Source organism: Magnolia sinica, chromosome 2, assembly GCF_029962835.1.
Source record: "Magnolia sinica isolate HGM2019 chromosome 2, MsV1, whole genome shotgun sequence".
In the NCBI taxonomy this organism is placed as follows: Eukaryota; Viridiplantae; Streptophyta; class Magnoliopsida; order Magnoliales; family Magnoliaceae; genus Magnolia; species Magnolia sinica.
This window is the reverse complement of record NC_080574.1, coordinates 51,564,062-51,576,972: the sequence shown is the minus strand read 5'-3', so window position 1 is coordinate 51,576,972 and position 12,911 is coordinate 51,564,062. Positions and strand designations below refer to the sequence as shown.

The 12,911-nt window shown below is 37.9% G+C and overlaps 1 protein-coding gene across 2 annotated transcripts in view; it reads left to right on the top strand.

The window, feature by feature from the left end:
* Positions 1-228: 228 nt before the first annotated feature.
* Positions 229-12,911, top strand: part of LOC131237095 (protein S-acyltransferase 10-like) — a 40,014-nt gene continuing 27,331 nt past the window's right edge. The window contains exons 1-6 of one of the 2 annotated variants that reach the window (XM_058234748.1): positions 229-534; positions 656-770; positions 898-972; positions 2,610-2,681; positions 2,797-2,934; positions 12,653-12,686. In XM_058234748.1, coding sequence (XP_058090731.1) covers positions 441-534; positions 656-770; positions 898-972; positions 2,610-2,681; positions 2,797-2,934; positions 12,653-12,686 — 528 coding nt within the window. In that variant the 5' untranslated portion in view covers positions 229-440. The remainder of the gene's footprint in view (positions 535-655; positions 771-897; positions 973-2,609; positions 2,682-2,796; positions 2,935-12,652; positions 12,687-12,911) is intronic. The other variant, XM_058234747.1, reaches the window with a different exon arrangement.

The window sequence follows — 12,911 nt, the reverse complement described above, 5'->3', positions numbered from 1 at the left end:
AGTAGCCGCAGCACCTTTGCTACTCATGTGATTATCTTAGCTTTAAGACGGTATTCGAAAAGGGCATTCGACATTAAATGAAATGACTGCGAAACAAAGAGATTTTAAACATTGACTTCTCATCTGTGATTGATTTCATTTATCGCCGATTACAAGGTGTCAAACGCATAGATATAGGGTGCGTTTCCACCTAATCACTTCCAACTACCCCCATGTGGACGGGTGCCAAACGATGCCAAACAGAAAAAGGATACATTGCGCCCCCGGTGCGCATTATGCCCTTTGGAGTTCCCCCTCGAAAGTAGCTGAAATCAACGCGCTCGATCGTTCTCTCTCTCTCTCTCTCTCTCTCTCTTCCGACCTATGCAAAAGGAGCTTCCGGGCAGTTTCTTCGCGCGATTCTTTTCCCTCATTGGGCTGCTTCTAATGAGACGATTTCCATGACGATTGCAAGTTTCTGCCGCCCAGTTCGAGACGCTTGGGTGTGGTCCATTGAAAGTTGCTTTCAGCTCTTCCCATGTCTCGCAGATCCCGGTATCTCTCTCTTCTCCCTGCTTTGATCCTTTTTCCCCATTCTGGTTTTTAGGTCAAGTCTTTTTTCGCATGATTTAAATACCCTTGTAACGGTTTGCTGTTTCGGTGTGGTGAGTTTCAGCTAAGAGATCTTCATGGGGTCTCAAACTAGCTTTGCTGGTCCTGCACCTGATTTTTGTTGGTGTTTTGTTCCTATTTGATAGATATTTGATACAGAAGACTAAGAAAGAACCATGGTATTTATTTATTTATTTTTTTGGAAATTTAATTTTCATGATTTTGGTAATGTAAGATTGTTATTTTGGTAGATTTGTTGTTGCGTGTTTTTTTTTTCTTTTTTAAAATATTCTTGCGTGATCTCAGGTATATTGCGATATATTTGGCGCTGTTTCTGGCGACCTTGTTTCAGTATTTCTTCACGTCGAGTTCATCTCCTGGGTAATTTTGTCTTTCATGTGTTCAAGACATGCTTGCAAAGGCATTTGATATTTTAGGAAGTTTTGATTAGGGGTGTGTTTGGATGCACCATTGAATTGGATTGCGATAATGTCTTATGAAGTGCAAATAACCACATTGTACAATTACTTAGTGCTTTGACAGAGACTGGACTGCAAATTGCAAGTAGATTAGGTTCATGATTGAACTCAAAAGAACTTTTCAAGGGCTACTTACATCCGAAAGAACATTGGAATGACATAACGGGGTTTGTGTAGCTGAACCCAATTAGTCGGGATAAGGCTTTGATGATGATGATGACGACAACAACTTATATCCAAAAAGCGGGAAAATGGTAGGCTGGTAATGCGAGCTACATTTTCCGTGTCACCCTAAAAGCCAAGTGCATAGTAAGCTCTGCCAACCATGATCATACAGTACACATAGGAGTTGTTTGGATGCCTGTAAAATCCTTAGTTTTAAAGGGGCTACTGGTAAACACTCCATAGGCTTGTAAAGTGTTTACTAGTTGTAAACACTATACAGGTAAACTCACAAATTTTTTTTTTTTTTTCCAGGCAAAAAGCCATGTTTTATATTATGGGTAAAGTTTTTGCAATTGAAAAGACATTATGCATATAGACAGAGTGCATTTCAACACTGAGGTCGGGCGTTTGAGCCCATACTTACCTTTCCCAAAAAAGGAAAAAAAGACGTTATGCATATTAGAACACAATGGTTGATACACACTTATGATGTGTTGGGTCCACCATGATGTGTATGGTGGTACATCCAATCTATCCATCATGTGCATCCCTTGATGCCCTCCTACGGCCCCAAAAAAACAGTTTGATTGATCATTAGATGGGCCACATGAGAGGGAACATTTGGGATGGGCTGCCCACCCTTAAAAACCTTCCAAATTATGTTTGGGCCCCACTACGATGGGTGCAAGACATCCAATCTATCTGGCGTGTGCGTGCCTTGATGCTCTCCTAGGGCCCCCAAAAAAAAAACAAGCCACTTTCATTGTCTTTACAAATTTTGGTGGGATTTACCACCCCAAGCTCCATATGGCGTGAATACCTACTTTATACACTGTAAATACTTTACAAGTTAGTCAAACACATGATCTGTTTACCTGTAAACACTTCACAACTTAAAAGCCAGTCATAATCCAATGTAAATGGTTTACACCTAAAACTCTTTTCAAGTATAAAGTGTTTACAACTTAAAACTTTTTTGGCATCCAAATGAGCTCATAGATATGACTAAACTCTTTTAGTGCTCATTGGCAGCATGGACTTGAAACCCTGTGGAATTAGGTGGGTTTTTGTCTATACGGAATCGAGTGGATTTGAGATCATAGCTTTGAGGTGTGAGTTAAGAGCTCTTATTGGGGATTTGGATTCTAATCAAATTCAAATCCCGCCAATTCCTTTCTACCAAACAACTAAAAACATCAAATCCCCTCAAATCCCTCCAATTCCATGCTGCCAAATGAGGCCTTAGTTTCTTTTGTTTTAAGATGAACTTTTAATGCAATTCTCTTGTGCATCCAAACTCAGCTGAGATAATGTAATGCTCTTGTTCCTGTTTGTGGGAGGCATGAATTTGTTATGCACTTCTAATTACGCTAGGTACGTTCTTGATGCAATGAGGGCAGGGAATGAAACGCATTCTACCTTCAGCAGAACATCAGCGACTTCAAAGTAAGAAAGTTCTTTAGCTATCAATTTGAAGAGATTTTAGTACCAGCGTTATAAGAATGTGAGGACTTGTTTAGTTATTACAGCACTGCTTTACTTTTCTAATGATTAAGCAAAGACAGCCTGCTTTGAGAAAAAATGGAAGCTTGAATTCCCCCGTAGATGGTCGCCAGCTTGGAAGAGATGTTCCTGGAGTGAATACTACATCCTGGGATAAGCTCGTGATGGAAATGTACCCACTTGGATCATCCAGCAGGTAGACCATATTTCATAATGTATTCTGTTTATTATGCTCCTTTTGGAAACATAAATATTGATTATTTATTCAAATGTTGTGGGAAGTGAAGGACATCTTGGGTGTTTTCCTTGGGTGGTCGAGTAGTTAGTTTTAGGCCAACTAATTAGAAGATCAGTTGGGCTAATCAAGGTTAGTTAGATTGTTTGTTGTAGTAGTCATAGGAAATGGTATAAATGTTGAGAGAGAGAGCGAGGGGGGCATTATATTCTTCTGCATGGAGAGATTACGTGACTTTTGGTTATTTTACTATTTTCATTTTACTATTTTCTTTATGAGGATGGGATTTTAAAAAAACTAATAAATGTAAGCAGAAATGTAGGGATATATTCCAAGGTGCATAAAAACAATTGAAAGAGCTACATCAAACTAAAGGAAGGAGTTCCTAGTATAAAGATATGATTCCAATCCCCTCTTTAGCATGCGTGTTGGCAATTACTTTCACCATCGTCCCAAATATGGGAAAATGAAATGTTTGTCCTTGAAGCTAAATTCCAAAATTTGTCCAACATAACTGATTATCTCTACAGCTGGGTAACTCCCTATGGATTTGAAACTGTGCTTGCAAACATCCTGATCTGCTTCATATACCTGCTTAGATGTCCAGCAAAGGTAGTTGCTAAACTGGAATCAATCCAGAAGCTTTTCCTTTCGAACCCTTCGAGGGACATGCATAAGTTCATCTTTTGGCCTGGGATGTTGTCTGCTAGCATATGAAGGCTGGAGGTCTGGGGGTTCAAGCTATTGATCACTTCTATGCTTGCGAAGTGGTGGCGGTGTCAGTTTCAGCAAGTATCCTGGCTGTGAAGTAAGGAATGCCGGCTAGTGGGTGGGATGTTAACATTTCCTTTGGAAGGAAAGGGTCTGAGATATGGAGGGGCATTTCTTTAGTTTATTCAGTTTTTTTGAGATATCCCAGGTTCAAAGTAGCAGTTGGGACTAAGTTCTGGTTTTGAGAGGATAGGGCGTGTGCTTGGACACCCTTTTGTGTATCTTTTTTGTCCCCTTAGTGGTATCTCTATGGAGAAAGAGGGCTCCATTGCTTCTGTTTTCTAGAGGGTGGCTGGGATGGGGAGGATGGTTTCATCTCCAAGTTTCATATGTAACTTGAAAGACAGATTGAGATGCTTTCTTGCATGCTTCGTAATGTCGATGGGACATTCCATGGTCGGGAGTGTGAGAATAGGTTCTGTGAGTTAGAAGTTGATGGGGATTTGTCTATTCGCTTGCTTGTTGTAGATTCTACTTGGGGCTTGTTTGTTAAATATGAGATCTGAAGTGTGAATCTGAAATCTGAATCTAAAGTTTTAATCTGAAGTCGGAAAACTAGTAGTGAATTTAGAACAATCCGTTTGTTAATTAGCGTCTGAAATGTTTGAAATATGTTAATTTGACACATTTACCCATATGAAACAATCGTGATTGAATCCCTACTATTAAAAACTTCATGGATTCCACCGGAATGTTTATTTACCATCCAACCTGTTGATATGCTAGGTGGGGCCCACCGTGATGTTAGTTAGAAATCCACCCGTCCATTCGTTTTGCGAGCTCATTTAGGACACATGACAAAAAATGAGGCGGATCCAAAAATCAAGTGGGGCCACATGAGAGGGAAAATTAGAGAAAGAAATGCCTACCATTGAAACCTTCCTTGCCTCCACCTTGATTTTTATATGCCATCCAAACCATTTATAAGGTCATGAACATTGGGATGAAGTGAAAAGACAAAATACTTGGGCTAATACAAAACTTTTGTGGCTATACTAAAGTTTCAACGTGGTCACTAAATCTCTACTATTTCCTCTCGTGTGGCCTACTTGAGTTTTGGATCCACTTCATTTTTTGTATCATGGTCTAAAATGAGTTCGCAAAACGTATGAATGGGGTGGATTTCGCACAAACATCATGGTGGACCCAGGATGTCCCGTATACGTTACGATACAGCCTTATCGGCCGATACATAATGGTAACGGCCGACACTGTTACACGATACGAGGTCGAAACGGGCACCCCCTGATTCTGTGACTGTAAAAGCTGTTACGGGCCTAAAGAAAATAGAAAAAAAAAAAAACCTTTTTTTAAAAATGTTTTTCTTTCTTTTCTTCTTCTTCTTCTTCTTCTTCCTCTTCTTCTTCTTCTTCTTCTTCTTCCTCCTTCTCCTCCTCATTCTTCTTCTTCTTCTTCTTCTTCTCTCTCTCTCTCTCTCTCTCTCTCTCTCTCTCTCTCTCTTTCTTTTCGGTTTCCCTCTCCCGTCTGCAACCACACACTTATTATTATTATTATTTTTTTATGTGTTCTGTGGTGCACGTTGAACAGTGCACTTGCACTGTTTTGTTACATGGGTCCGCTATAATGTTTATTTTCCATCTAACCTGTTAACTGGGTCACATTGACGTGGATGAAGGGAAAACACACATGTTAGCTTGATCTAAAACTTTTATAGCCCCCAATAAATTTTTAATGGTGGACGTTTAATTATTGTTGTTTCTCATGGTGCGGTCCACCTGAGCTTTGGATCTGCCTCATTTTTGGGCTCATGCCCTAAAATTATTTGGCAAAATGATGGACGGTGTGGATATAACACATTCATCACGGTGGGGCCCAAAAAACTTTGACACTCGTGTGCTACACTTCACAATCCGAGTCCTGCCTAATTCGGGCCCTTAAAAAATTGTACACGAGACATGTATTAACTTAAAATTTACCAGTTAAATTATGAACTGTAGTTGCTAACTCACAATGTTAAAATCAAATTGTTTGAATAGTTTTAATTGTTAATTTGTGGATGTTTATTTTTTAAAATAGGGCCTTTTGATTTTTTTCATGATTCACTATCCAATAAATGTCCACCAATTCATAAGTGGGATAATGCCAAAAAATTGCAGGAATTTGAGGCTGATTTGGGGCATGGATTGGTCCTCCATGTCAGCCCCAAATTGGCAACGCCATCTACCTGAATTTAATTTCATTTTTTAAAATAATTATTGGGAGAAATGATATCAAATTGTTAAGTATCTAAATTATATATTTAGAAAATTAAATATATGAATTTTGTAGTCAAATTCAGGTTATCTGGTTCATAAATTCATCAGACCGTCTGATACAACTTCTCACCAAAGAGTAGACCATTACACCACCATAAACATGTTCTAATTTATAAATGAATGCATATTTGGAATGCTTAGAATATTCTGGATTTAATCCATATTTTTTCATATTTTTTGGCAAAAAAAAAGTTGCACTGTTATGCCCCCGTATTGCCGTTACACCCCCGTATCCATATTGGTATCCGAGGGCACCGTTACGCCAATTGATATTGATACGGGATACCTGGACCCCACTTAGCATCCAGTGCAAGAAGTTCCTACAAAAAGGTATGGCAGAAAATCCGTGTCCCCTCAAATCCGGGAGTGGATTAGGTGAGACACTGGATCCACTGACGCAGGTGGGACCCTGATTATGGGGTTCACAATGATGTGTATAGCTTAAATCCACACCGTCCAACCATTTTAAAAGTTCATTTTTGGGCCTTGTCCCAAAAATGAAGCTGACAAAAATTTTAGGCGGACCACACCTCAGGAAACATTCTGCTTTAATCCTCACCATTAAAAACTTCATGGATTCCACTAAAATGTTTCTTTGCCATCCAACTTGTTGATAAGATCACAAACAACTAGATGAAGAGACGATACAAATATCATCTTGATTCAAAGCTTCTGTGGCCCATAAAAAGTTTTAAATGGTCAATCGCCACTGTTTCCTATACTATGGTCCATCTAGGAATTGGAGCTGCTTTATTTTTTGGATCATGCCCTAAAATGAGCTTTCAATACAGATGGACGGTGTGGATGTAGTCACATACATCACAGTGGGCCCCATAGTCAGGGGTCCTACCCAACTTGATGGATCCGGGGTCACACCTAATCTGTTCCCCCCGATTCGGGACATGGATTTCCTGCGAAAGCCTTTCGTAGGAAGTTAATGCGCCGGAAACCTAGGTGGGGTCCACCGTGATGTTTGTGAGAAATCCACCCCGTCCATCCATTTTGTGAGATCATTTTAGGATATGGGGCAAAAAATAAGCCGGATCCAATACTCAAATGGGCTAAAAACGTGAGGATTGAACGTCCGTAGTTGAAATATTTGTGGGGCCACAGAACTTTTGAATCAGGCTAATATTTGTGGTTTTAGTTCATCTTAGTAGGAATGACGTTATGAATAATATTGATGGCATGAAAACATCATTGTCGACCCCATGGAGGTTTCAATGGTAGGAATTTCCCTACCCACCTTTTCCTTTAGTGGGCCCACTTTGAGTCTTTTATCCTGCTCATTTTTTGGCCTCAAGTCCTAAAATGAGCTCATAAAACGGATGAACGAGTTAGATTTATCACGAACATCATAGTGGATGCCACCTAGGTTTCTAGTGCAGGATCATCCTGCGAAAGGCTTGCGTAGAAATTCTGCATCCCCAAATCCAGGGATTGCGTACTACCCCCACTAGGATCTAGCTAGAGACGGACAGTCAAGGGCTTCGTGGGGCGTATCGTGATGTATTTATTTTATCCACACCGTCCATCCATTTGTCCATATCATTTTAGAAAATAAGACAAAAATCAAGGCAAATATGAGACTTAAGTGGGCTACATTACAAGAAACAGTGGGAATTGGGTGCTTACCATTGAAAACTTCCTGGGGCCACAGAAGGCTTTGATCAAGCTGATTTTTGTGTTTTCCCTTCATCCAGGTCTGTGTGACTTTATGAAGAGGTTAGATGGCAAATAAGCTTCACAGTGGACCTCAGGAAGGTTTTGACGGTAGAGTTCCATTCCCATTACTTTATGTGATGTGGTTGACTTGAGCTTTGGATGTGCCTATTTTTTGGGATCATGCTTTAAAATGATATAAAAAAGTTGATGGATGGTGTTCATGTCACACATAAACCATGGTGGGCCCAAATAAGTGCCACACGTTAAATGTTGGGTTATGTATTACGTAAAGGAGAAAATATTTGTCCCAGGGCAATTTTGGATTTAAAAAAGAAGTTTGTGGATCGCATTTTGGATTCACCATTAATCTAGACCTCGGTCGCCGAAAAATTTCGGCATAAAATAACAGAGCGCTTTCCTCGTTCAGCGTTAACAAACACCACTAAACATCGAGCGCTTTCCAGATTCCACATTAAGTAAACAATTTCAGTGTTAACAAACAGGCCCCTAGTGTTGTTTGCAACTGGTCCCCTGCAGTTTGGTCCAGCGGTGCGCCCCTGAAGGTGAAAAGCCTTTTGCTAGATTGTATATACTCCGACAAGGTCCTGACAATCAATCAAGTGTTAACAAACAGGCCCCTAGTGTTGTTTGCAACTGGTCCCCTGCAGTTTGGTCCAGTAGTGCACCCCTGAAGGTGAAAAGCCTTTTGCTAGATTGTATATACTCCGACAAGGTCCTGACAATCAATCACTTGCAAAGGATAGGGATTGCTATGCCGAACAAATGTTGTATTTGCTGAGTTATTGAGGAGAATGTACCTCACCTGCTTTTACGCTGTAGCTTTGCGGTGGAAATTTGGCTGGGCATTTGCTCTGGGTTGGGTATCCAGTGGTTATCCCTCCATTCCTGGGTGAGCTGTTTTCTGGGTGGCGGTTCTTTGTTGTCTGATTGGCAATCTTCTTCGGATCCTTGTAGCCAAGGCTGCTTTATGGTGTATTTGGCTGGAGAAAAGGGAGAATATTTGAAGGTATGGAGCAATTGGCTGAAGTTGTAAGTACTAAGTAGAAGCATTTTCAATCTTGTGGTTGAATGGGGCTTGCAAGACAAACTGCTGAAGGGCACTATACGTTATCTCTTCCAGTTGTAGTGGGATGAGCTGGCTCTATGGTTTATCTCTTTCAGTTGTAGTGGGATGTGGCTGATCTTCTGTGGTAGCCCAATTCCCCACCAGCTGGCCATTTCAAGCTCAATTTCAATATAGTTGCACGAAGTGCGAAGCAAAGCAGCAACAAATTTAGGTGTGAAGTGGGGAAGCATCTGATTTAAAATGTAAACAAATATAAATGGGTAGGAAGTGTGTCTGGGAGTGATTGAGTGAGACGACAAAGGTCGATTTGAAGCGGGCTGCAGGAGCGGCACCTAATTAGAAGGATCTTGCAACAGAGATTTTGACGGTCACTCTCTTGTAACTCATGTCCTAATGGTAGTAGTGGTGTGTTTTGTAATGTGCCTGGGACAAGGTGTCCCGTATCGGTATCGGTTTGCGTAACGGTGACCTCCAAAACCGATACGGATACGGGGGCGTAACGGCCCGTTACGGCGTAAATTTTTTTTTTTTTTTTTTGCCAAAAAAATATGAAAAAATATGGATTAAATCCGGAATATTCTAAGCATTCCAAACATGCATTCATTTATAAATTAGAACATGTTTATGGTGGTGTAACGTCCCCTCTTTGGTGAGAAGTTGTATCGGACTGTCTGATGAATTTATGAACCAGATAACCTGAATTTGATTACAAAATTCATATATTTAATTTTCTAACTATCTACTATCAATGACAGATATATTAGAATGAATGTAATATGAAAATATCTTACATTTAGGTGTTTGCAATTATTTTTGAGGGCCAAAATTCATGCGTAAATAGAAAATATATATATATATATATATATATATATATATATATATATATATATATATATATATATATATATATATATATATATATATATATATATAATGACACTCCAAATATGTAAAATGCACATTAACATGTTCTACTATGATTAACACATCATATGGCATTATTAAAACAGCAAAAGAACATGTTCTACTATGATTAACACATCATATGGCATCATTAAAACAACAAAAGAATCGTTAAAAAATGATTTTTCGAATTTTCGAAAAAAGGGCCGAAATAAATGCGTAAATAGAAAAAATAAAAATAAAATATAAAATGGCACCCCAAATATTTAAAATGCACATTAACATGTTCTACTATGATTAACACATCATATGGCATCATTAAAACAGCAAAAGAATCATTAAAAAATGATTTTTCGAATTTTCAAAAAAAGGGCCGAAATAAATGCGTAAATAGAAAAAAATATAAAAAAATATAAAATGGCACTCCAAATCTGTAAAATGCACATTAACATGTTCTACTATGATTAACACATCATATGGCATCATTAAAGCAGCAAAAGAATCATTAAAAAATGATTTTTCGAATTTTCAAAAAAAGGGCCAAAATAAATGCGTAAATAGAAAAAAATATAAAAAATATAGAAAATGGCACCCAAAATCTGTAAAATGCACATTAACATGTTTTATTATGATTAACACATCATATGGCATCATTAAAACAGCAAAAGAATCATTAAAAAATGATTTTTCGAATTTTCTAAAAAAGGGCCAAAATAAATGTGTAAATAGAAAAAATATTAAAAAAATATAAAATGGCACCCCAAATCTGTAAAATGCACATTAACATGTTCTACTATGATTAACACATCAAATGGCATGATTAAAACAGCAAAACAACCATTAAAAATTGATTTTTTGAATTTTTAAAAACGGGGCCAAAATTCATGCGTAAATAGAAAAAAATATTAAAAAATTATTAAATGGCACCCCAAATCTGTAAAATGCACATTAACATGTTCTACTATGATTAACACATCATATGACATGATTAAAACATCAAAACATATTAAAAAAAGTATAAATACCTATTTTTGACGAATTTCTGAAAAATGGCCTACCGAGCTTTGATTCAAAAAAATCTGTAATATAATGTGTTTTTATCTCAAATACCTAGCCAAGGTTGGTCGAAATTAGTAGTAGAAGGAGTGAGAAACAGTTTGGAAGCAAGATGTTTCAAAAAAACAGCAAAAACAGAGCTTAAAATGAAAAAAAAAAAGTTACCGTTACGGGCCCGTATCGGCCGATACGGGTACAAAATCGGGTAACGGCCGATACAATCCCGAAACGCGTAACGGTTCCCACCGTTACCGTTACGTATCGGCCGTTACGGCCGATATGTAACTGTTTTGGCACACCTTGGCGGATTGAATATTTGGGTCCTCTAGGAGTTAAGGACTTGAATGTTGTTGAGGCTATCTCTCTTCTCCATGGCATTAGGCTGGTCTCTTTACATCTGTTCATCCTAATTGTTATTGAAGGCGATTCTAGAAATTCGATCAAGTGGATCGAAACTAGGCGTGCTCCCTGGAGATTAGCCAATGTTGTTGATGAAGCTGATGAGATGAGCGCTAGTCTTTTGGTGTCTTATTTGTCCTTCGTTCAACCAACTCTAGGGCAGGTTTGCTTAGAAAGGTGTTAATAGGGGTGTTCCAGTGGTATCCGACAAGCGGCGGTAACTGTATCATTTTTTGTTTTCTTGTTGTGCCTGGGGCTTTTTTTTTTTTGGGTTTCATATGTGTTTTGTTGGTTCTTTTCCCTTTTCGTTGTAATAATTTCTTTGCTACCTGTTAAAAAACTCATATGGATTTGAGACCAAGGTTTTTTTTTTTTTGGATATAATTGCCTCACTTATGGCTGAGAGTAACTGTTCCAAAAAAAAAAAAAAGAAAATTGAAAAACACACTTATATCTGAGAGTGCATAGTTTTATCCCCTCAAATGATGGAAAACTATTGTGCATAGTTTTTATTTTTTGACTTTTTAAAATATTGCTTTAAAAGTTCTAAGTTGTAATCACGTGTATTTTTAATCCGAGATTTCCTAGTTGGTTAAGGATAAAAAAAAGTGTCTTTTTAACATATGCTGAAGTTTCACCAAAAAATTATACTATTTTTCTTTATTTTCCCCAACGTTTCCTTCAAACTATGAAACTTTTTGTGATATCTGCAATATTTTCTGATAATTCCCGTGATATTTTCCATTCTAGAAGGTATGATACTTTGTGTGACAACGATAATTAAAGATTGCTTGTAAGTAGTTTCTTTAACAACTAGAGATGCGAAGCGGTAACAAATTTGGGTACGGGAGCAGGGCAGCATCTCTTTTAAAATGTAAACAAGTATAAATAGGTTGGAGTCTGGAGTGAGAGCGAGAGTGAGAGTTGTGTTGATTCATAGCGGGAGCGGCATGTCGTTAGAAGGATCCTGCAACTAAGAACTTGAGGGCTAGGAGTGATAGATTTTTGGCTTGTCAAAAGAAATTCAGATAACACAAAAAAGGAAAAAAAAATTGAGAAAAACGAACAGAAAGCTTTGTGGAGATTTTGCTTGAACATCACACGTAACATTGATGTTTTAACTTGTCCTCAATAAATAGGATATCTTAATGTTGTACTGCTCTTTTTTTTTTTTTTTTTTTTCTAAATAAAAAATATTATTGTCCTCTTTTGTATTTTTCTCTTAGTTGCATGATCCTTCTTATTAGGTGCGACTCCTGCCTTGAATCGTGCTTTAAGATTGTGCTCCTGCTCCTACTTCCTAGCTGTTTATACTTGCTAACGTTTTGAAATGAACACTTCCTCACTTCTGCATCTGAATCTGTTGCTGCTTTGTTTCATGTTTTGTGCAACTATGATTCTTCTACATCATCTCTGTTCATACTTGCATGCAGTATAATATCAACATATAAATTGCACACTATTGATGAGAATTGATATATCATGAACTGTATAGCTAACTTCTTCCTCGTGGTTGTCGCAGAAATTGGACTTGCACTTATTGTAATGTCGCGCAGGTAGTACTACATTTTTATATCTGTATTCTATATTCTACTTTTGAAGATTGTGTTGGATTCATTACAAAACTTGGGATTGCTGTTTTGTTCCATGCATTAAGGTTTTAATGTAGCAGATTATTAACTACTTCATGTATCAAAATTTGAAGTACAGTTTTGCTGCTAACAAGCTAGATATATTAAGTTGTGAAAATTTAATTATAGTTTCATGAGTTATGATGGATG